We start from the raw sequence: 25714 nt of genomic DNA, 5'->3' as shown, positions 1-25714 counted from the left end.
TCCAGATGATATCCAAGGAAAAGACAAGCCTGCTCAGATAGTACCTTGAAAGGCTGTTCCCGAACCAAGTTGGGTGACTGCTTATCACAGGGGATGAAGTTCCGCTGTGCTCCTAGGTCAGCATGGTGGCAGCTTTCCACGGTGCAGGCCAATCCAGAAGAGCAAAATGCAGGCCAATCCAGAAGAGCAAAATGCCCAGCTACATCCTACGGAGGAAGTAAGTACATTTCCCATGAGGAAATAAGTAGATGGGCACATGAAGCTGAGAGCTGGTCTTCATAATGTTCCCCACCACCATGGGGATGGAGATGAGTAAAACACTCACAAAGAGCAGCTTCTACACGTTGGGGAAACCCAAGAAGACAAACGTGGTCACACTCAAGTGCTTTCCTCCAGCCGCTCTCTTGGCAGCAGGAGACAAAGAAACATGGGAAGAGGTTGAATCACTTCTCCCAGCTCACAGGAACACACAGGGCATGAGGTTAATGCAGGATTTGGGGTTTCCTTTAGGACTGCACCCAATTCCTGGGAGAGAAAACCATGATGGTTGAAGGTCCTAAATAATATACTGAAAAATAATACCTTGATAAAAGAATAGTCAATAGTTCCTATATGGAAAAAAATAATCTTGAAGCTTAAATCCTAAAGCTGTGGCTGCTCTGTTATGGAAAGAATTGGTCCTGCAAAACAAAAGCATCTTCCCATGGGCATCCAAATTCTTTTTAAGAAGGAGGCTTGTTTGGGATAATTTCTTTGCTGTCTGTGGGAGTTGTTCTTATTTAAGGACAAGTAAATAGAATAATATCATGCCTTAATCTGCCACAAGAATTAGTGTTGCATTAAATAGATAAGAAATCAAATTGGAGTGATTTTCTGACTCTGTAGTGATGTTTGAGTCGATTAAAGTGAGACCAGAATCCCTGAATGCAATTCCATGTACTTGTAGCTTCAAGGGAAAAACCAACCCCTTCTCATCTGAATTATTCTTCCATATATTTCTTCCTCTGTTCTTCCTTATATTTAGAGAACATGTGTGTATATATAGATGTACACGAGATGACTGCTGTTCATGTTAACTTGAAATATGGAGGCCTTAAAAAGATGAGATGACCTTCAAATAAACATGTTGCCTGTTGAGAAATGAGCATTCATCCTCCTTCCCCTACCACTCCCTCTTTCCATCAGCCCCTTTTCAAGCAAGATGGCCATTTCTTCAGCACAATTCATCTTCTCCCTCCACCCTTCCCAAAGCAGCTTTTACTTCTCCATTCCCCAGCCCGTGGTCAGATGTTCATTGCACATTGATGGCTCATTTCAACTCAGTGGACACCACAAGAGCCTCGTCCCTCTCTGATAAGGTGCCCCCCAGCCTGTCTTAGTGCTTAGAGCAAGTCCTCCTCATAGGCAGGACTCAGCATTTTCTCTTTTTGAAGTCTGTCTGATTCCACCTGCCCATTTTGGACCCAAAACTGGCCTTTGAAACAACATTTTGCATTATATGCCTCCAAATTTAAATAACCTCAGGGTGGCTTTTTACTGCTTGCAAAAGGAAGAGTGGGACTTGTTCCTTGTAGAAAAAAGCAGCTGACAGGAGCCAGGGCTTTAACACCTTCAAATGGGTTCAGAAGATCCAGCTGAAGTTGTCTACACCCACCTCAGGCAGGAGGAGAAGATAGTTGCTGTTTCCCATTGCTAAGGGCTCACACACTCAATGGCCATCTCCTCATCCTCATTCTCCTCCTTCCCCTTGTGTAGTACTTACATAAGTAAGTTGCAGATACATAAAGAGTAGACATCTCAAACACACACCTTGCATCTAACACCACTGAAACCAGCCATTCTCAATACCACAGCTTGTCTAAACAAAGGGCAAAACATCACCCATCCCACATCAAATACCCACATCTTATCACACACAGAAGCATGCTTTTCTCTGTGGTCTCTGCTTTACACACACATGCTGACACTGCAGGTGGCTAAAGATTGATGACTTACATTAAAAGCCAAACACCAGAGTCTCTCCTTATCTATTTATGATCCGAAGTCCAATTACAGCAGATGAGACTCAGGCCAATGCAATGAGCAGAGCTCATTCAGATCTCTTCAGCTGGAGCAATGGAGGTGTCTGCCTTGCAGTGAGAGGCATGAACCCCACCAAATCTCCCTCAACACTAAAGGGAGCTGATGGACCCAGTAAACACATAGGGGTGACATGGTGCATTCAAATGTAAGGAGATAAGTGCTTGCCCAAGGACATAGGAGATGATTCCCAAATCCAATCACTAAGCACCCAAAAAGGGGAGGTAGCTCCTACCCAGCATTTGCTCAGTTGCTTTTAAACCAGATTTAACTACAATGAAAGCAGCTCCACCTGAGAGTTTGGGAGCTAAAGCCATTAGGAGCTCCTCAGCAGGAATGCCAGAAGCCAGGCACCTCATTGCCTGCTCATCATGACCCAGCAGGAAGACGCATTGCAATGCTGGCTGCTGCTTCTGCTTCCTAGAACCTCACTTGGTGTTTCTTCTGCTCTCATGATCAGATGATAACACCATTGAAGGTAATGGCAGCCCTTAGACACAGCAAACCACTGGTTTCATTAAACATACACAACAAGGAGCAAAAAGCTTTCGGTTTTGAGAGCAGCAGCTCCAATGTGAAGCCACAATGAGCAGAGCGATAGGGTTGTAACCACAGACTTGTGTTTTCAAGCCATTAACTGTTCATGTTCCTATTTAAACACTTGGTGATGATGAAGGAGAGACCAGCTGGACATAAAGCCATTGATTATTCTTGTAGAAGGCACGTATTCTTAGTGCCTCTTTTTGCCTTCATGTTGTTCTTTTCAATAATCTTAAAATTATGTATTTTTCTTCTTTTCTAAATTTGATTGAGAGTTATTTCTCCCTCTGTTATATTGATATTCCCACTTCACAAGCCTTGGTTTTAGCCCAGTACTCAATGGGGAAGAAAGACATTCAAAACCACACAGAAATCCTTTTCTACCCTCCTTCAGTGCATCTCCTGGACTGTCAGTCCTGTGCCTTCCAGCAGAAAAACAGGTTGACATTGAAAACATTTAAAGCCACCTGTGTACTTCTCCTTCTTCCTTTCCCACACTTTCATAGCTTGGTTTTCTCGCCTGATTGCTCCATCCTTTGTCATTTCTAAATGTCTGGGACAAGGTTATCAGTTAATATTTCCCCTAAGGGTTTTATAATGTCTCTTCATCTAGGAGAAGCATTCAGGACACACCAGCACTCAGGATTCTTCAGATGAAGACTGGGAATTATGACTTCATCCTGATATATCCACAAATCAGCAATGTAGAACAATGCTTTTGACCAAACTATTGTACAATCACTAGTCAAGTGTATGGAAATAAATGCATGTGATAGAAAGGACTCCCCATGACCAGTGCAAACCATCCACACAGAGGATACTTTGTTGTGCTTGTTTTCAGCTCCCTTCAATTCAATATTAGATGATCTCTGTGGATGTAAAGGGCTTTCTCAGGAAACACAGAAAGGAAGAGGTATGTGATAGATGGGGAAAGACAGAGCAAACTGTCCTGGGCCTGTCTTCCTGGGTAGGTCTCTGCAGGAGAACTGGTCTTGGAGGTGTTGATGCAGCCAGGAAGACTTTGGGGAGAGAGGACTTGAGAGGTTGTTTTGCTGATCAAGTCAAACTAATTATCCGATGGAGGAGGGTCCTTTGGGAGAACAGTTTGCACAACACAAGCCTCTGAGGTAATGCCTCCTGTGAGATAAAACCCCTCCACCAGCCAGCCTGGAGCATCCTGCTCCCAAGCATCTCTCCTTCAACCCATCGCATGGTCTCCAGGAGGAGCTGCAGGCACTGCATCCACCACCACCTTCTTCTTTAACCAAGCAGGTACAAAAGGGTTTGATGGGTGGTGGGTCCAGTTTGACCCTGGTCATGCTGCCTCTCATATGCTTGATGGCATGTTGAATTTTACTCTTCTTCAGGGACTGTATTGATAGGGCAAGGGGTGATGGGTTTAAACTGAAACAGGGAAATTCAGGTTGGAGATTAGGAAGATGTTCTTCTTTGTGAGGGTGCTGAGGCACTGGCACAGGGTGCCCAGAGAAGCTGTGGCTGCCCCATCCCTGGCAGTGTTCATGGCCATGTTGGATAAAGGGGCTTGGGGGCTTGGGGCAAGCTGCTCTAGTGGAAGGGGTCCCTTCCCATGGCAGTGGGTTGGGGCTGGGTGAGCTTTAATTTCCCTTCAACCCAAAGAGCTCTATGATAGCCCATGGTGTGAATAAAAGTGCCCTAGTACATGGTAGCTTTGCTTCAAACCCAACCCCCCCTCCCCCCCGCCCCCATTCCTGGCCCTATGCACAAGTGATTTAGGGTTATTTTAGTAGCTATGTAGCCATTCATAGATGGATATTCCATCAGATAATTCATATGCAGAGGTATTGAATGGCAGCGATGATAATATCCAAGCTAAAGCCTTAAAATTTTGGTTTATATATCATATATTTAACACCTCCAGGTGGATATTTGGGTTTTTCATAGCACGCTCAATACAATCAAAGCAAAAGCTCTGCTGGAACCAAGACCACTGCTTTCCCTTAACCTTATGCAGGGTGGGGGTTCTTCAGAAGCAAATAAGCTTAGAACTTAAATGAAAGAAAATTTCAAGTACTTGTCTTTGTGTTGTGATGAAAAGGATCCACCCCAACTAATGAAGCTATGGAAGAGCACTCATCCAGTTGGAAATATACAAAAGAGAGAGAAAAGAATTCCTTAAAATTCCCAGAAATAAAGAAAATACAAAAAAAGAGAAAAAAAAATCCTTAAAATTCCCAGAAGTCAGTGAAGAAAATACAACATCTTTTCTGTTTTCCACATTTTGTGATGTATTTATTTGATTTTATTGTATTAACCCAGGACAGATGGACATGATGATTCTCAGTGTATCAGTTGTGCAGTGTATATCAATCATTGTAGAATTATTCTCTTTTAATTTCAGGTTGTGTAATGAGCTCCTTCACCTCTTTGACTTCAGATCTTGAGCTACAGACAGAAATACACCATTACAAATACACCATTTTCCATTGCATTTACTTTATGGATTAAACTCCAACTAAACTTCCACATTATTTCTCTCATAGGTGTGTATTTCACTGATTCCTTTCATTTTAATCCAAATCCATCAACTTGTTGAAATGACAGATACAGGAAACCTCACGGTTCTCTCCAGCTTCATCCTCTTGGGTTTCTCTGATGCCCCAGAGCTACAAAACACCATCTTCACAGTCTTCTTATCCCTCTATGTTTTAATGGTGCTGGGGAACCTGACGATGATCCTGCTGATCAACACTGACCCCCACCTCCACATCCCCATGTACTTCTTCCTGACCCACTTATCTTGCATAGATTTTTGCCTTTCCTCTGCTATCATCCCAAAAGCTCTGGAGACCTTCCTGCTGGGGGGAAGCCACATCTCCTTTTGGGGTTGCTTTGCCCAGATGTATATTTTCCTGGCTCTGCTTGTCTGTGAGAGCTTTCTCTATGGGGTAATGGCTTACGACAGATATACGGCTGTGTGCAAGCCCCTACTCTACACCACTACCATGACCAGGGCGCGTTGCTATGGCATGATGGTGCTGGTGTACGCCATCGGGTTCCTCACCTCCCTGGTGCACATCACACTGGCAGGGAGGTTGTCCTTCTGTCAGGCCAGGAGCATCAACCACTTCTGCTGTGAGCTGCCCACCCTCCTGCAGCTCTCCTGCTCAGACACAAGCACAAATGAGGTCTTGCAGGTATACAACGCTGTGTTTAACGCCATGGTCTCTCTCCTGATGATCCTGGTGTCCTACACCTACATCCTCCACACCGTCTTGCAGATCCCTTTGGCCACAAGGAGGCTGAAGGTCTTCTCTACCTGCATCTCCCACTTGGCTGCCATCACCATCTTCTATGCACCCGGGATCCTCACCTACGTCCAGCCTCATGAGGCATCCTCATGGGATCAGGCAAAGCTGGTGTCGCTGTTTTACTCCATCCTCACCCCAACCCTCAACCCCCTCATCTACAGCCTGAGGAACAAGGAGGTGAAGGGGGCTCTGAGGAGGCTGTGGGAGCGAAAGCTGCTGCCACATCTATGCAGGGTTTGAAAGCACATTTGGAGCTCTTCAGTACTGTGGAGGTAAGGAAGGAATATGTGGAATATGTGATCATGGAACTGATCATTACTGGCCATTATTGGTCATTATAGCTCACTACTGGTCATTATTGCAGCAAGTGCAGGCTATGGAGAACCAGCACAACGAATGGTTCTCTTCAAGTAGCCTCAGGTTGTTTTAAGCGAGGCCTGAGCCTTCAGTAATTCATCCAAATAAGTATCAGGTATTTAATAACAGGCCTGAGACAGCACCATGTGTTTTGTGTCTAAATTGTGCTAAATGAAAGTAGAGCCCAGAAAAAGGAGGCTCAGGCTTGAGGTAAGGCACTGACCACTGTCTCCATTGCCTACTTGATAAGCATTTCCTCAATGATGAACTGGTGGAAGGTCAAGAGGATTTGATACAGCTCTGGTGTCCCCAACACAAGGAGGACATGGAGCTGCTGGAGCAAGTCCAGAGATGCAACAAGGATGCTCAGGGGCTGGAGCACTTCCCGTATGAGGCCAGGCTGAGAACACTGGGGCTGTGCAGCCTGGAGAAGAGAAGCTGCTTAGAGTCCACAGAGCAGCTTCCAGTGTCTGAAGGGGACTACAAGAAACCTGCACGAGGTCTTTGGCCAAGGGCCTGTAGGGACAGGCCAAGGGGAATGGCTTGAACCTGCCCGAGGGGAGACTGAGATGAGCTCTTAGGCTGAAGCTCTTCCCTGTGAGGGTGCTGAGGCGCTGGCACAGGGTGCCCAGAGAAGCTGTGGGTACCCCATCCCTGGCAGTGTTCAAGGGCAGGTTGGACACAGGGGCTTGAAGCAAGCTGCTCCAGTGGAAGGGGTCCCTGCCGGGGCAGGACTTAGGAGCTTGATGACCTTCAAGTTCCTTTCTAACACTAACCATTCCATGAATCTATGTTTCTAGGTTAGCCCTGAGGCTCAGCCATGGATCCAGGTTACCATGGCCCTGGCAGAGGGTGCATCTCTATGGGCTGGGGTAATGCACACATTGGCAGATTTTGGTGGGTTTTCATGCATATATTGGTTTTCCACCACAAATCAACTCTCTGTGCAGGAAGGCAGCAGTAGAGACATCAGGGCAGGCAATGCCATTGATGCAGGCTGCTATGGGCTGCCACATATCAAGTCTGAAGGCTGATGAGCAACACAATAGCTCCTATGATCTTTTCTGGTCAGGATGCCATGGAGATCATTGCTGTGTACAGGGAGATGCAAGCAAAGGTGTGGAGAGTGGACAGTGGTTTCCTTGGTGGGGTTTGCCCTTTTTTGAGTATTCATCACTACATCTTAAAGTTCTTTCAAAGTGTTAGAGAGGGTGAAGTTTTACAATAAAATAATAGTATAAAATAGTAAAATGATTATATTTGAGAAATTTATAAATGAATAGCAAGGCTTTGTATATTAGAAGACGTCGTAACTTTGCCGTTTTGTATCACAGTTACTCTATAACTAAATGTTACAATGGTAGTCTTGGTAGCAAGAGCTAACATAACTGTATATGGTGAGGGGAGTATGGGCGTATGTATTGTAAAACTCTACCCAAGCAGAACCTAAGTTTAAGATAGCCAAAAAACGGCATACCAGAAGCATCCTGGTGAAGGTAAGAGAATGCTAACGTCCACAAGATGACTGGGACCTGGCCAAGTAGAGAAAAGGTGAAGGGGACAACCTGAGGAAGATTTCTTACTTCATCTGAGGAAGACTCCTTACTTCATCAGGGCGACCACCAGAGGGGGCAGCACAAGTGCAGAAGAGGCTGATGTCGTAATAGACTGATTTAGCAATCCTTGATGCATATGTATTGGTTGATGATGTAATCTGTGTTGAATATGTATTAGTTAAGAAATGTTTAGTGTATAAATCGCTAACGTGATGTGACGGGAGTCGGAACCAGATTTGAGTGCGTACCCCTGGTTCCCGGTGCCTCAATAAAGCACCTCATAACCATCCTGGTGTTTATGTGTTTGTCTTGACGCTAACAAAAGTGCCTTCATTCATTCAAGAGGTCACCTGGACTGTATCATATTTAGTACCATATTTAAGTACCATATTTAAATTAAAGTCTTTGCTGTCTGAAATGAAATGAGGTGAATGGTGCTGGTTCAGTGCAGCGTTTTGACTTCCGGCTTGGGAACAGAGCTGATAACAATGATGTTTTGGTTTGGCCAAGGACTTTGTGAGCCTCATGTTCTGCCAGGGAGGAGGGGAAGCCGGGAGGAAGCAGAGACAGGACACCTGACCCAAACTGACCAAAGAGGTATTCCATACCACAGCACGTCATGCCCGGGAGGTGGCTGGGAGTTAGCCGGAAGGGCTGGGAGACTGCGGGGTTGAAGGAGATACCGGTCAGAGCTTGGTCGGGCTGGGGGGCGCGAGTTATTGGTTGGCTGGTGGTGAGGTGTTGTATTCTCTTCCCTTGTTATTTCCTTTATCATTATTACTATTGGTAGTAGCAGTAGTGATCTGTGTTATACCTTAGTTACTAAACTGTTCTTATCTCAACCTGTGGGAGTTGCATTCTTTTCGATTCTCCTCTCCGTCCCTCCGGGAGTAGGGGGAGGGAAAGAAGCGGGGGAGTGAGTGAAGGAGTTACCTGACTGGGTTTAAACCACGACAAATGGGAAGGTTCCACTCATCTCAGTTCTCAGCCTGGGGCTTGGAGACCATCCAGCTCAACCTGGAACACAGAGAAACATGGTGCTTTCACATTGCAGAGTTGATCCCTCATCATCTTGTGGGCATTTCCCAGCCACCCGCTTCTTCCCTCTCTGCTGGGACCTCTTCGCAACTGGAATTCCTGACCTATGGAAAGTGCATTTTTGGATGGGGCTCGCAGCAATGTGCTCCATTGGAAGGTGACCCTGCTCGAGGCAGGGGTTGGAGCTGGATCATTTTCAAGATCCCTTCCAACAAAAACCATTCTGTGATTCCAGTCATCCTTACACAGAGGTTTAGATTGGTTTCCCCTCCCTCCTGACAAACTTTGTTTGCTTTAAAACCTTTTTCTGGGTTCTTTGGCTGTTCCTCAACACATTAACAGAAGGGGGCAATCCCCAGAACTCAGCAATCTCTCCTTGACATTTTGCTTTCTTGGGGAGAAAATAAATTTTTGAACCTGCCTCAACTCAGCAATGGGGAGCACCCTGAATGTCCTGTACAGGAAAGCTTCTGGTGCTCATCCAGGAAACCTTTGCGGTCAGTGAGGAGAGGAAACTTCCTGAGTGTGTTCTCCCCCAGGGTGATCTCCAAATCTGCCTTCTCAGCAGCAGCATGGGGATCACACAGCACAAGCAGCTCCTTGGGAAGCCCAGAGCATCATCAAGAAGCCCACGACCCTGCAGCAGGGCAGGAGATGAAGACAGGAGCTGCTGCTTGTTGGCAAGAGAGAACCACAGGAGAATGATGGGCTGAAAGATGCTGCCCCTCACTTAAATCTCAGCTCTGTCTCTGCTGCCCTCCTGTTGCTCTCGGAGATGGATGTGAAGATGAACGTGCCTGGAGCTGTGCAGGGAGCCTGGGAATGAACCAGCATCAGCAAACCCCCTTCCTATTTCATGTGATGTGGGGATGTGGGACTGTGAATCTCTTTGGGCCAAAGGGGGTGACAAAGCCCAAAGCAGGTAATTATCTCTTCTCTGTGCTGCTTGGTTTGGAGAAGAAATGTACCCAGAGGAGATGACCTCAGCTTGAGCAAGCAACAGGTCCTTGGGCTCCCTTAGAGCAAACCACAGAACAAGCCCACCTTTCACATCCACTTTTGGAGCATTTCTGAGGCAGTTACAGCTTCACAAGGGCCATTGTTTACCTTATCACAGAATTATAGTGTCGTTTGTGTTGGAAAGGACCTTAAGATCATCTAGTTCCACCCCCCCTGCCATGGGCTGGGACACCTCACGCTAAACCATGGCAAGGAGCTGAGGGGAAACTTGCCAAGGGGAGCTGTTACCAGTGTCCATCAGCAATCCCAGCACCACAGGCAATGAACCAGCTTTCCACCCACCTTCATATACACACAGACCAAGAGAAAGGGATCATTTTCTTAGTGCATGGACCAATCCCTATAATGCTGCAGAGTCCATTCGGTCCATGGTGTCAGATTCCATCTCCTGTAACCATCTTTCAGGGCAGGAAAGGCTGTGTGCAGTATTGGATCCTTGCCTGCTGATGCTGGTTGTTCCTTTACTGCGGAACTCATCCGATTCTATCAAAGTTTATTCTCTGTTGGGATGATGGCTGGAGGGAAGTCAGGGCTAGTCGCTGGTGACCTGGAGACATCTAGTTGATGAGCTATAAAAGTATTACACAGCAGGCAACAGCATACAAGTAAGTTCATTGGCTGTTTTCCCCTAAAATCAAATCCCCTTGAGGTATACATCGGACTTCCCCATCTTCCTGCATTACCCCCCAAGTATATCCAGGTCCCTGAGCAAAAGCAATCCCACGAGTGGGTTTGCCTGTACCTGAAGCATGAATTACCCACACTGTCTTCCCCAGCAAATTCTTCATATGCACCAAGGGAACTTTGTCCCCCTCTACAATATGTAAAAGTTCTGACTGGGCTGGGCCAGCCCTGTTGGCAGATCCTCTGGTGTTGACCAACCAGGTGGCCTTTGGTAAGTGTGTATCCCAATGCTTGAAAGTTCCCCCACCCATTGCTCTCAGTGTAGTTTTTAACAGCCCATTGTACCGTTCGATTTTCCCAGAGGCTGGTGCATGGTAGGGGATGTGATATACCCACTCAATGCCATGCTCTTTGGCCCAAATATCTATAAGGTTATTCCAGAAATGAGTCCCATTGTCTGACTCAATTCTCTCTGGGGTGCCGTGTCGCCACAAAATCTGTTTCTCAAGGCCCAGGATGGTGTTCCGGGCAGTGGCATGGGGCACAGCGTATGTTTCCAGCCACCCGGTGGTTGCTTCCACCATGGTAAGCACATGGCGCTTGCCTTGGCGGGTTGGTGGCAGTGTGATATAGTCAATCTGCCAGGCCTCCCCATATTTATACTTCAACCATCGTCCTCCATACCAAAGAGGCTTTAACCGCTTGGCTTGTTTATTTGCAGCACATGTTTCACACTCATGAATAACCTGGGCAATAGTGTCCATTGTTAAGTCCACCCCTCGATCACGAGCCCATCTATATGTTGCATCTCTGCCCTGATGGCCTGAAGTGTCATGGGCCCACCGGGCCAAAAATAATTCACCTTTATGTTGCCAATCTAAGTCCATCTGAGCCACTTCAATCTTAGCCGCTTTATCCACTTGTTGGTTGTTCTGGTGTTCCTCAGTGGCCCGACTCTTGGGTACATGGGCATCTACATGACGTACCTTCACCACCAGGTTCTGCACCCTGGCAGCAATATCTTGACACAGGGCAGCAGCCCAGATGGGTTTACGTCTGCGTTGCCAGTTGCTCTGCTTCCATTGCTTCAACCACCCCCACAGGGCATTTGCCACCATCCATGAGTCAGTATAGAGGTAAAGTACTGGCCACCTTTCTCGTTCAGCAATGTCCAGGGCCAGCTGGATGGCTTTCACCTCAGCAAACTGACTTGATTCACCCTCTCCGTCAGCAGTTTCTGCAACTTGTCGTCCAGGACTCCATACAGCTGCGTTCCATCTCCGATGCTTTCCCACAATACGGCAAGAGCCATCAGTAAACAAGGCATACTGCTTTTCACTTGCTGACAGTTTATTATATGGTGGGGCCTCTTCAGTGCGCACCACGTCCTCCTCTGGTGACATTCCAAAATCTTTGCCCTCTGGCCAGTCCATGATGACTTCTAGAATGCCTGGACGACTGAGATTTCCTATTCGAGTTCGTTGTGTAATTAGTGCAGCCCATTTACTCCATGTAGCATCAGTTGCATGATGTGTAGAGGAGACCCTGCCTTTGAACATCCAGCCCAGCACGGGCAACCGGGGTGCCAGGAGGAGCTGTGCTTCAGTGCCAATCACTTCCGAAGCAGCTCAAACCCCTTCATAGGCTGCCAGTATCTCTTTCTCAGTTGGGGTATAGCTGGCCTCAGATCCTTTATATCCCCGACTCCAAAAGCCGAGGGGTCGACCTCGAGTCTCCCCTGGAGCTTTCTGCCAGAGGCTCCAGGTAGGACCGTTCTCCCCAGCAGCAGTGTACAGTACATTTTTTACATCTGGTCCGGTCCGGACTGGTCCAAGGGCTACTGCATGAACTATCTCGCGTTTAATTTGCTCAAAGGCTTGTTGCTGCTCAAGACCCCATTTAAAATCATTCTTCTTCTGGGTCACACGGTAGAGAGGGCTTACAATCGAACTGTAATTTGGGATGTGCATTCTCCAGAACCCCACAGCACCCAAGAAAGCTTGCATTTTTTTCCTATTAGTTGGTGGAGACATTGCTGTTATCTTGTTGATCACATCTGTGGGGATCTGTCTACGTCCATCTTGCCATTTTATTCCCAAAAATTGAATCTCCTGTGCAGGTCCCTTGACCTTACTCCGTTTGATGGAAAAACCAGCTTTCAGCAGGATTTGGATTATTTTCCTCTCTTTCTCAAAGACTTCTTCCGCTGTATCGCCCCACACAATAATGTCATCAATGTATTGCAGGTGTTCTGGAGCTTGCCCCTGTTCCAGTGCAGTCTGGATCAGCCCGTGGCAAATGGTAGGGCTGTGTTTCCACCCCTGGGGCAGTCGGTTCCAAGTGAACTGGACACCCCTCCAAGTAAAAGCAAACTGTGGCCTGCACTCTGCTGCCAAAGGAATGGAGAAAAATGCATTGGCAATATCAATCGTGGCATACCACTTGGCTGCCTTTGACTCTAGTTCATACTGAAGTTCTAGCATGTCCGGTACGGCAGCACTCAATGGTGGTGTGACTTCATTCAGGCCACTGTTAGTTAGTCTCCATTCTCCATTAGACTTTTGCACTGGCCATATGGGGCTATTAAAGGGTGAGCGGGTCCTGCTGATCACCCCCTGACTCTCCAGTCTACGGATCAGTCGATGGATGGGAATCAGGGAGTCTCGGTTGGTGCGATACTGCCGCCGGTGCACTGTTGTGGTCGCAATTGGCACTTGTTGTTCTTCAACTTTCAGCAGCCCCAAAACAGAAGGATCTTCTGAGAGACCAGGCAAGGTGGACAGCTGCTCAATTTCCTCAGTCTCCAAAGCAGCAATACCAAAAACCCATTGCTACACTTTTGGGTCTTTGAAGTACCCTCTCTTGAGGTAGTCTATGCCGAGGATGCATGGAGCCTCTGGACCAGTCACAATAGGGTGCTTCTGCCATTCCCTCCCAGTCAGGCTGATTTCAGCCTCCAGAGCAGTCAACTCTTGGGATCCTCCTGTTACTCCAGAAATATAGATGGGTTCCCCCCCTTGCCAACTTGATGGCATCAGGGTACACTGTGCGCTGGTATCTACTAGAGTCTTATACTTCTGTGGGACTGATGTGCCAGGCCATCTGATCCACACAGTCCAGTAAATCCAATTGTCCCCTACCTCCACCTGGCTGGAGGCAGGGCCCCTCTAATGGTCATCACAGCATTGGACACTTAAATCGGGGTAAAAGGGATTATTCTTCGTTATCATTGAATTGCTGAGGTGAGTAGACGCCTGAGAGAGGACGCCTTCAACACCGGAGCGGGGGGAGATCAGGGTCCAGGAGCCTCAACTCAGAGCAACAAGAGCCACTGAGGGAGCCTCAAGTCCTCGAGAGGACCTGCCCAGGAGCTGTCAGCTCATCTTACGCGAGCAGCTGACTCACACGGGGCGGAGCCTGAAGCAGTGGCACCAACCCTAACTGGTTAATGACCTGCCCCTGGGAGCGCGAGCAACCAGGAGCCCGGCGAACAGAGCGGGTCGAGGCAGTTTGCGTGGCAGTTCGCACCTCCCGCGTGAAGACAGGCTGAGGAAGTTGGGGCTGTAAACCTGGAGAAGAGAAGGCTGCGGGGAGACCTCAGAGCAGCTTCCAGTATCTGAAGGGGGTCTATAGGGATGCTGGAGAGGGAATCTTCATTAGGGACTGTAGTGACAGGACAAGGGGTAATGGGTTAAAACTTAAACAGGGAAAGTCTAGATTGGATCTAAGAAGGAAATTCTTTCCTGTTAGGGTGGTGAGGCACTGGAATGGGTTGCCCAGGGAGGTTGTGAATGCTCCATTCCTGGCAGCATTCAAGGCCAGGTTGGACGAGGCCTTGGGTGATATGATTTTGTGTGAGGTGTCCCTGTCCATGGCAGGGGGTTTGGAACTTGATGATCTTAAGGTGATTTCCAACCATAACTATTCTATGATTCTATGAGGATTTGTTCCAGAGGCTGTGGAGCCTCCACCCATGGACATGTTCAGAAGCTGCCTGAATGAGGCCAGGAGCAACCGGATGCGGCCATGCCTAGCATGACCATGACTAGTCACTGATGTGACTATGACCAGCAGGACGTAGTTATTGGTCAGAAAGGACATCTAGGAGGTCTCTATTCCTATGATGGGCAAGTTATACACATAAACACATATATATGTGTGTATATATATCAAAACACAATATTAAATGCATTCTAAACTATATATATATAGCACAGTATATTCTTGTGTTAAATGTCAACACCAACACACACAATACTAGTTTTCCTTGCCTCAGTTTAGTTGGGGTCTCAGTGATTTGTAGGGTGGGGAGGGCCCAGCTGCTATGGGCTTTTCCCAGGAAGGATGGAAACCCAAGATCTAAATGAATGAACTGATCTTTTAATGCAGTTATGGAGCAATGGGATATTGTGCGTGAGCCAAGTGAGTGAAATGCAAATTCTTCAACAGGTCTGTGTTTGGAACCAGGCTGCTGAGTTAAATCACAGTCAAATTGGGCTTTGCCACTTCTTTTCAGGCAGCTGTGGAACTTCACCCTTTCAGTTTTCCTCCTCAAGTTCTGCCTTTCTCAAAGCCTTTAAGAGAATCTCTAAGGAGTTTTCTAATTTATACCCACAGTGGTTTGTTAAAAACAAAGGCAAGAATGTTATCAGCAGAATTTGCCGCAGGAGAGTTGCACTTTGGTTTGAGGCAATGGGGATTAGAGAAACAACGGGAAAATTGAAGGTAATGGAAAAACCCAACCAAAAGTCTTTATTTCCTATGCAAGAAGTCATTCCTGGCACAAATTGCAGCTCCCCCATATCTTGGTTGCTATAAAATCACAATGCCACCAGGGGAAACAGTCACCACAGGGTTTCCCCACACACCCAAAACTTCCCTATTTCTTTAACAGCTCATCACTCAAAGGTGAGAGATGTCCCTGATCCAACTGTGTTAACAAGCTCCTCTGGGAATGGATTTGGAGCTGATGGGCTGATAGGAAGGAGAAGGCTTGGCTGAGTCCTGGATGGGGATTTTCCACCTGTGGTCACTTGAGCTGTGGCATCACCAGTGGGAAAAACACTCTTTAATCCAGGGGAAAATAACCCAAACAAGGATGTGACCCTGGCCAGCACTAAGAAATAAATCTTTATTCTTCTTTTATACTTTATAATTTACATTGTATTTGTTATATATATTTAATTTATATATATATATATTATCTATATATTCTTATTCTCTACTCTTATTCTTTGTTCTAACTGTTTACTAAAGTTACCAGCCTGACGCTGACTCGTACTGTTGCCAGCAGGACATGACAGTACCCACATATGCCTGCTCTTTAGATGCCCCTTTCCCCTTCAAAGCTGCATTTCATCTACTTCTGAACAAAATCCACTCCTTTTCCTGTGTGATTTTTGTTCCTTATTGGTACCATTGCTGTCTGTGGTCACCTCCAAGAGGTGCAAAATGGTCACAGGAGTCCCTTTAGGTATCAAAAGGCAGAAGATTTGATATAAGTGGCTAGAAACTCATGGATCAGGATTTCTTATACAACACCACCATCTATTGGACGTTGCTGGAATAGTCACTCCTTTCATTTAAGATAAAACCACCTTTTTCTTACGTGCTGGGAAGCTTTGGGTAGCCAAGTGGCTTGTTCTCAGAAAACTGAGAAATAATAGATAAATAAACTAAGGCCATCATGTTGCCTCTACAGTTGGCTGATCCTATGTAGACAGTTTATTTCCTGACCCTGTTAAGGCAATGTCAGATGGTTTAACAGCTTCAAAGTCCTCTCACATTTAGAAATGATGCTTTAAACCCCACTTTTCCTAGTGCAGTTCTTGGCTGAGGCTTCAGGTTGTATGAAATGTAGATTATTGTAGAATCATAGAGTGGTTTGGGTTGGCAAGGAGCTTGGTTCCAACCCCCTGCCATGGTCAGGGACACCAAACACTAGACCATGTCACCCAAGACTCTGTGTCCAACTTGACCTAGAACATTGCCAGGCATGGGGCAGCCACAGCTTCTCTGGGCACCCTGTGCCAGCGCCTCAGCACCCTCATAGGGAAGAGCTTCTTTGTTATCTGTAACCTGAACTCCCCCTGTTTCACTTTGAACCCATCACCCCTTGTCCTGTCACTACAGTCCCTGATGAAGAGTCCCTCTCCAGCACCCTTGTAGCCCCCTTCAGACACTGGAAGCTGCTGTTAGGTCTCCACACAGCTTCTTTTCTCCATTCTGCACAGCCCCAGTGTTCTCAGCCTGGCTCCATACAGGAGCTGCTCCATCCCCTGATCATCCTCGTGGCCTCCTCTGCACTTGCTCCATGTCCTTCTGTTGTTGAGGATATCAAATTCACTCTGCCTTTTAAATGTTTTTTTTCATTAAATAGCCTGTGCTATCCATACACAATTTGAAGTGCTAATTCCTGGTGTTTTAAATGATTCCTTTCTCCATCTAGATCCTTCCTCTAGATCCACAGATCCCTCTCAGAAAGTATCCCCATTGCACATCTTTACTCCTGACAAAGCCATCCCAGATTTCATAATGAAAGCAAACGAAAACACATCAGATCTCAAACCAGGTAAGGTCTCAACCTTTATCCCATGGAGGTGAAGGATTTAATTCCTTGTTGTTGATGTATGTAAATCACACCCATCACCACCTAAATAATCCCAGGGGAGCAGCTGGGCTCTCTGATGCTGAATTAAATGGGTGAGGATGCCTATAGAGTAACCAAGTTCCTGGGCTACTGGTGGATCCATCCTGGTAACCTGCATGGGGTAGGAAACCCACCTTTTGTTACAGAGCATTAAGTGCTAGGCAGGAATAGCCAGGGTCATTCCCTACTAGGGCTTTTGGGGAGTAAAGAAGTGACTTCTGTCCTTTCCTGGAAGGCCCTGCAGCCCCCTCTCATCTTTGGGAGCACAGTAATGGAAGCATTTCTGATTGAAAAGTAAAGGCAGCTGCATCAAAATGAAAAGGAAGTTGTGCTTTTATATTTTCATTCTAAGTAGCAGCATAAGCTGAGATAAAGGAGAGCTGGATTTCTCGTATGCTGAGGGTTGAACATGTCTAAGAGTGCTTCCCAAGAGGGAATCTTGTTTTTGAATACGGCTATGACACACTACATATTGCTATGTACTAAGAAACTAGATTTGGGGATTTTTGAAGGCTGGATAAAACTCTTAAAGGCAACAATTTTGGGCTGGTATTGTTCAAATAAGACCTTCTGGTGCCATTAATTTTAAAACCTGTTGGGTGTATCCTGACCTGGCTCTTGGGAGCCCTTTGGGCTGACCCTTGCCTGGTCTGACAGCTCCCTGGTGCTTAATGTGTAATCCCCTGACTTGTTTTACCCCTGGCTCTATGAATACCACAAAGGACAAGGCTCTGGAAGGACGGGTAGATGCTGCATGGGAGAAGACAGAGCAGCATTACCCTTCTAGCTGGAGCCTGGAGAAGCTGGGAGTATTAAAACTCATTTCAAGTGGATCTGAGAGCAAAGAGGAAGAAATCCCTGATATGAAAACCCCGCTTTGTCCTGTGGCATCCACAGGATCCAGAGGCCTTGTAGCAAACCTTACCTCCTCTGCTTTATTTCAGGGCAGCAGAAACTATCACCTTGAGGAATCAGAGGGATGTTGGTGCTGTGAGCATGGGGCTCTTTTGCTTCATATTTTGAACGATCCTTTTCTTCACTCATTAGACAGTTTGTGCTGTAAGACTCTCGAAAGAGCAGGTAACCAAGCAGTGTGTTATAACTTCATATATCTGGCACCTTCCCCTTGTTCCTGTACTGAGATCTTGAGGATAACATCCACTATGATGGCTTTAGACTGCCAGACTGGAAATTGAGATGAGCTCTTAGGCAGAAGCTCTTCCCTGTGAGGGTGCTGAGGTGTTGGCACAGGGTGCCCAGAGAAGCTGTGGCTGCCCCATCCCTGGCAGTGTTGAAGGTCCGGTTCGATGGGGCTTGGAGCAAGCTGCTCTAGTTGAAGGGGTCCCTGCCACGGGAAGGGGTGGAGCTGGATGAGCGTTAAGGTCTCTTCCAACACAAATAACTCTGGGATTCTATGGTTCCATGAGAGCAAGCTAACTGCTACCTAACCAGGAGGTTATGCTACAAGGTTTTGCTTGGCTGTAGGATCATAACAGCATCTGGATGTTCTCCTATCCATAATGTCAAGAGTTACATCTTGGATAATACTAGCAGCAGTCTGCTTGGTGAGTCCTAGGGCAGCTTGTTGAAAGCTTGGCCAAAAATCAAGATCTTACCAAATCGGAGTAGGAAAGCCACAAATGGAGGTCCTTTCCCCAGGAATACAGAGATAAATATTCAGTTAACTCTTCAGCAGAGTGTGGACCCACAACCTGCATGGATAATATCTAAACGAGGGCGGCAAGGTATGGGTTTTCAGATTAATTTATCTCCATTCCAGTGAATGTGCTCAAGCTGCAGGGAGTGTGTGTCTGGGCAGGTGGATGCTGCCTCAGGGGGAGGATTGAGCCCCAGGCCCAAACAATTTGATTTTCATTACTTGGGTCACATCTTCCAGCTCCGTGGTGATGGCTCAGGAGCTGCTTTGCCTCCAGCATCTCTATGTGAGCAGTGAAAAGCAGCTCTAAATCCCCATTAATAACACCAGGAGACCGCACGCGTTGCTCACAGGACATCTGAACTGAGGAGTCTGGCTCTGGAGGGGGAGCTCACCCCTTCAGCAAAAGGTCATCAAATAATGATGACTCTTAAGCATGGCTCTGCTTGTCAGATACCAGCCACGCACACTCCTGCTTTGCTCTCTGGTGTAACTCTGTCAAGTGATGATTAATGTTAGGCAGGAAAAATCAATGAGGATTTATTCTACCTGTCGTAAGCTGTGATATTAGGAGCTGCTGATTTCTCCAAGGCAGAATTTATGTTTGATCAAGCCTGAATGTATCTTTTGTCTCCAAGTTAGGCATTGTGTCTAAAGCAAAGTGGGGTGAGAAATCCTGGTTCTGCACCATCCTACCCTAAGGAAAGCCACATTTGCTCTCAAAGAGCTCCTCCTGGGTCACAGAGAACAGCTATTTATTCCTCATGTACTTACACTGGACTGGCAGCACCCAAAAGATGAGAAATAATTCCCTTTTCCCAGCAGTTACTCAGAAATTCAAGGACTTCCATGTGTCAATGGCTTGAGAGGAACTAGGAGGAACCCTGCAGTTTATTCATTCTGGTGTTGCCCTCCCTCCTTTGCCTTAAAATATCTACTTGCTTCTAAGTGTGTTTGTGATGGTTGTGGTGTTTAGCCTTGGGAACTTGGTGTTTTCCTCTCTCAAAGAGAATTTACCTTACATTGACTTGCATGTATGTAAGTGGTGTAACTGATTGATAGACAAAACCTGACATTCTTAGCATTATTGAGGGATTTGGGCCTATTCAGCATTTCAATTTGAAGACATAAATCAGGCAAACTGCTTATAGGTTCAATATGGTTGAAGATAATTATACGTCCCCCTCTGAGCTTATTCTCCTGGGCTTCACAAACAGGGAATACTTGCGGGTGATGTGCTTTGTCTTAATCCTTGCCATCTATGTGGTTACCTTCATAGGAAACCTGCAATTAATTACATTAATCAGAACGGATTCCTGCCTACACACCCCCATGTACTTCTTCCTAAGCCACTTGTCTCTCCTGGATGTCTGCTACTCCTCTACCATCATCCCTCAAGCCTTGCTCCATGTTCTAGTGGAGAAGAAGGTGATTTCTTTCATTAGATGTGCCAATCAGCTCTTCTGCTTTGCAACCTGTACCACCACCGAGTGCTATGTGCTGGCTGCTATGGCTTACGATCGCTACATGGCCATTTGTAACCCCCTTCTCTACTCCATGGTCATGTCCCAAAGGCTTTGCATAGGGATGTTGGCTGGTGCCTACTTAGCCGGCGTGATCAGCTCTACCATACACACGGTTTCCATATCTCGTCTCCCGTTCTGTCGGTCCAAGACAATCAATCACTTCTTCTGTGATGGACCACAACTGCTAGCCCTCTCCTGCTCTGACACCCCTGCCATTGAGGTGATGGTTGCTGCCGTGGTGGGGTTCAAGGTACTGAGCACCACGGTCTTCATCCTCATCTCCTACTTGTCGGTCCTTTCCACTGTCATGCGGATGCAGTCTGTGGTTGGTCAACGCAAAGCTTTCTCCACCTGTGCCTCTCACTTCATCTCCATTGCTTTGTACTACGGCAGCTCCCTCTTCATGTACCTGTGCCCCAGCTCCAGCCAGTCCTCAAAGCATGACGAGGTGGTCTCCATGACGCACTCTGTGGCTGTCCCCATACTGAATCCACTCATCGACAGCCTAAGAAATGCAGATATGAAGAATGCCATGAGGAAAGCAAAAAGTAAAGTCCTCTGCTCTTTGTCCATTCATGGTTCCTAGTCAGCTGAAAGGCGTGGGCTACCCTGCCCTGGTGAGAAGCAGCAGGATGGATATTGCACCTTCAGGGATGGCTGGATATTGGACGTTAAAGAGGATGGCTGGATATAGCACCTTCAAGGACGGGTGGATATTGCACCTTCACAAAGCAGGGACTAAACATACTTGGAAGCATGACAGCTGGAAAACACGCTTCTCCTTAAACCAAGGCTACATTCTGTGCTGGCATGGACAGGACTTTCTCAGGCTGCAGCCTGAAACCTGACAGTGTGTCGTGGTTTAAACCCAGTCAGGTAACTTGTTCACTCACTCCCAGTGAGTGGTGCCGAGCTGACAACAATCAAGGTCCGTGTCCGTCTCCTCCCCCCCCCCCCCACCGGGGCTCTCCCCTTCCCCGCTCCTGGAGGAACGGGGTGGAGGATCGAGAGAGTGCAACTCCTACAGGTTGAGACAAGAACAGTCCAGCAACAAATCACCACCGCTACTATCAGCTAAAACAATGATAAGGGAAAATAACAAGGGAAGAGAATACGATACCACCGGCCAAGAAAGCGAGTTCCACCCGGAAGCCCGTGTCCTTCCGGGTAACTCCCAGTTACCCCCCACCCCGGGCATGACGTGCTGTGGTATGGAATACCTCCCTGGCTAGCCCGGGTCAGGCGCCCCGTCTCTGCTTCCTCACAGCTTCCCCTCCTCCCTGGCAGAGCATGAGCCTCACAGAGTCCTTGGTCAGGGTAAACATCACTTAGCAACAACCGAAAACATCGGCTTCACCAACACTGTTCTCAAACTAGAAGTCAAAACACAGCACTGCACCAGTTAACACAAAGGAAAAAAACATGACTGCTACTGCTGAACCCAGGACAAGGTTGCACAGCACATTGGAGGTTTCTGAGTGCAGGAAGATTGCAAAGAGCAACTGATAAAAGTTCTTGTCAAGTGTTTGTTTTCATATGTTTAAGTTTAGAAATTCCTGTGCCTTCTGGAATGCCCGGCACAGGGATCACAAGAACCTGCCAGGGCCCAGCCGCCTTCCGCAATGCCTGGTGAGCTTCCGTGATCCTTGCCGGAGCCAGGCAGGTCCCCTTGTGCTCAGCTCCCAGAGACAGCACCAGCAGCTGCAGTGCCCAGGGGCTGCTCCTGCCCTGCCACCTTCTCAGCACCTCTGACACCAGCAGCTCCTGCACACAGAAGACTCCGGCTTCCACCCCTGCACCTCTTCAGGCAGAGCTGTGCTCCAAGCACATGAACAAGCCCAGTGCCTCCTCCTCACCCATCCATCCCCTGCTCCTACAGCTGTGATGGCACCAGCACAGCTCCTGACAGCTTCTCCTCCCTTCCCAGCACGCACCCACAATGTGTTTGAGGCCAACACTAAAACAGGATTGCAAAGTCAAAGAACATGGACCTGGATGTGCAGGGCAGCCCCAGGAGATGCAGCCTCCCGAGGGAGGGGTCTCCTCCACACTGGTTACTGTGGGGCTCTGGCAACTTAAAAAGCCCACGCTCACCGTGGGGGCCCCATCACAATGGGCGTCTCCACAGCGACCGCCACAGCTTTGTGATGGCTGGAGAGTATGGAACTGCCTGGGGACAGGTGAGCAGCCAACAGAGAGTTTGTGGGTGAGAGATAAAGGGAGAAAAGCGATGGGGGACATTACTGTGGGGATCTGTTACAGACTGCCTGATCAAGGAGAACCTGCGGATGAAGCACTCTATAGACAGATAGGAACAGCCTCACACTCACAGGCCCTTGTTCTCATGGGTGACTTCAACCACCCTGACATCTGTTGGAAGGAGGGTATGGCCTGGCACAAGCACTCCAGGAGGTTCCTTGATTGTGTAGAAGACAACTTCCTCCTGCAAGTAATAGAGGAGCTGACAAGGAGAGGTGCCATGCTTGACCTCGTGCTCACCAACAGGGAAGGGCTCATTGGAAATGTGACGCTCCAGGGCAGCCTTGGATGCAGCGATCATGAGATGCTCGAATTTGAGATCCTCAGGACAGTGAGGAGAGCGTGCAGCAAGCTCACTGCCCTGGACTTCAAAAGAGCAGACTTTGGCCTCTTCAGGAACCTGCTTCGGAAGGTTCCATGGGATACAGCCCTAGAGGGCAGGGGGGCCCAAGACTCTTGGTTGATATTCAAGGATCACCTGCTACAAGCTCAGGAGTGCTGCATCCCAACTAGAAGGAAGTGCAGCAGGAGGGCCAGGAGGCCTCCTTGGATGGATAAGGAGCTCCTGGGGAAAATTCAAATGAAAAAGGAGGCTTATAATAAGTGGAAGCAAGGACAAGTGGCATGGGAAGAGTACAGGGATGTTGTTTGGGAAGCTAGGGACCAGGTTAGGAAAGCTAAGGCCCAGTTAGAATTAAACCTAGCTAGAGGTATTAAAGATAACAGGAAGGGATTCTACAAGTATGTAGCAAATAAAAAACAGACTAGGGAGAAAGTAGGCCCCCTCAGGAAGCTCTTGGGAGAACTGGCTACACAGGATTTGGAGAAGGCTGAGGTTCTGAATGACTTCTTTGCCTTGGTCTTCACTGGCAAAGGCTCTGACCGCACCACCCAAGTCTTGGAAGGCAGATGCAGGAACTGTGAAAATGAAGAACTTACACCACTGTAGGAGAGGAACTGGTTCGAGACCATCTTAAAAATCTGAATGAGCGTTTGACACTGTCCCACACAACATCCTTGTCTCTAAATTGGAGAGACATCAATTTGATGGATGGACCACTCGGTGGATAAAGAACTGGCTGGATGGCTGCATGCAAAGAGTTGTGGTCAATGGCTCAATGTCCGGCTGGAGACCAGTAACGAGTGGGGTGCCTCAGGGATCGGTATTGGGACTGGTCTTGTTTAACATCTCTTTCGCTGACATGGACAGTGGGATTGAGTGCACCCTCAGCAAGTTTGCCGATGCCACCGAGCTGTGTGGTTCGGTTGATACCCTGGAGGGAAGGAATGCCATCCAGAGGGACCTTGACACGCTTGTGAGGTGGGCTGATGCCAACCTCATGTAGTTTAAGCATGCCAAGTGCACGGTCCTACACCTGGGTGGGAGCAATCCCAGGCACAGCTACAGGTTGGGCAGAGAAGAGATTCAGAGCAGCCCAAAGAGAAGGACTTGAGGGTGTTGGTTGATGGGAAAATGAACATAGGCTGGCAGTGTGCGCTTGCAGCCCAGAAAGCAACCATATCCTGGGCTGCATCAAAAGAAGCATGACCAGCAGGTGAAAGGAGGTGATCCTGCCCCTCTACTCTGCTCTTGTGAGACCTCACCTGGAATATTGTGTGCAGTTCTGGTGTCCTCAACATAAAAAGGACATGGAACTGTTGGAACAAGTCCAGAGGAGGCCACGAGGATGATCAGGGGACTGGAGCACCTCCCGTATGAAGACAGGCTGAGGAAGTTGGGGCTCTTCAGCCTGGAGAAGAGAAGGCTGCGTGGAGACCTCATAGCAGCCTTCCAGTGTCTGAATGGGGCCTATAGGGATGCTGGAGAGGGACTCTTCATTAAGGACTGTAGTAACAGGACAAGGGGTAACGGGTAAAACTTCAACAGGGGAAGTTTAAGTTCGATATAAGAAGGAAATTCTTTCCTGTGAGGGTGGTGAGGCCGTGGAATAGGTTGCCCAGGGAGGTTGTGAATGCTCCATCCCTGGCAGTGTTCAAGACCAGGTTGGACGAGGCCTTGGGTGATATGGTTTAGCATAAGGTGTCCCTGCCCACGGCAGGGGGGTTGGAACTAGATGATCTTAAGGTCCTTTCCAACCCTAATGATTCTATGATTCTATAAAACAAGCCAGGAGGTGAGAAAATCAGTTTTTTCTCAAGATAGAGATCATTCTGTGCAGTACAGTCATGCAGATCCACACATTGAGTCCAAGTCTGTTTGTGTCACATTATGTGTAATACCAGTTTTATACATTTTATTTGTATTCCTGTCACACATACGTATATTTACACACATACACACATAGTACGCATATTGGAGGTGAGGGACAAGGTCAAGAATCTTGCAAGAAAAGTGGATATTTATCAGTGACAAAAGTGAGAATTGAATAAAGCTGATTGGTGTTTCCTGTGAGGAAAAAGAGGCCTGGGATAATTCAAGGTAATCTGTTCCTACACGCTGGTGGCTGAGAAGTGAAATGAAGTTTGAAGTTGCTGCTCCTCTTGGTGTCCTTCCTAGGAATACGCGATGGGGGTTCTATTTCTCATTAAATGCTCTCATTGACTGTTGTGCAGGAACTGTGAAAGAACTTACATAAAGTCATGAGGATTAGTGGAAAATCCCATTAGTTTAGGCGTTCTCACTTGATGTATTCATGTCCTGCATGATACAAGTCTTGCATGTTGCCAGTGGTTGAACAACCTCCTTCTGCACTTCAGCAGAGGGCACTTCACCTCCTTGATCCTCAGGGTGTAGATGAATGGGTTTAGCGTTGGGGTGACCACGGTGTAAAAGACGGACCATCTCAGTGCTGTGCGTGTCAGAGCACACGAGCTTTAGCACAGGAACATCGTCACAGAAGAAGTGGTCAATGTGGTTGGGACCACAGAAAGAACCCCCAACCACGCACCATGTGCAGATGATGGCACTGAGAAAGGCAAATAGGTAGGATGATGCTACCAGCTGCCAGCAGACGCCTCTGGAGATGAAGGTCACATAAAGCAGGGGGTGGCAGATAGCAATGTGCCAGTCGTAGGCCATCATGGCCAGCAGGTGACACTCAATGGCAGCAAAGAATGCAAAGGTGAGGAATTGCATCATGCAGCCGGTGAAAGAAATG

General features: G+C 47.5%; 1 protein-coding gene across 1 annotated transcript; it reads left to right on the top strand.

Annotated features, from left to right (window-relative positions):
- Positions 1-19968: 19968 nt before the first annotated feature.
- On the top strand, positions 19969-20922 carry LOC133282400 (olfactory receptor 8U3-like). Its single transcript, XM_061478412.1, has one exon. It carries the CDS (start codon positions 19969-19971, stop codon positions 20920-20922), a length of 954 nt encoding a protein of 317 aa, XP_061334396.1.
- The last annotated feature ends 4792 nt before the right edge of the window (positions 20923-25714 follow it).

This window comes from Pezoporus flaviventris, unplaced genomic scaffold, assembly GCF_033815535.1.
Source record: "Pezoporus flaviventris isolate CSIRO_AGI_PZ_B2104156 unplaced genomic scaffold, CSIRO_AGI_Pfla_v1 ptg000123l, whole genome shotgun sequence".
NCBI classification, from domain to species: domain Eukaryota; kingdom Metazoa; phylum Chordata; class Aves; order Psittaciformes; family Psittacidae; genus Pezoporus; species Pezoporus flaviventris.
Note: the sequence above shows the minus strand (reverse complement) of the source record. Positions and strands in the feature narration are given on the sequence as shown.

Coding starts and splice junctions, on each gene's coding strand:
- LOC133282400 (XM_061478412.1), top strand. CDS start 19,969: ATGGTTGAAGATAATTATACGTCCCCCTCTGAGCTTATTCTCCTGGGC.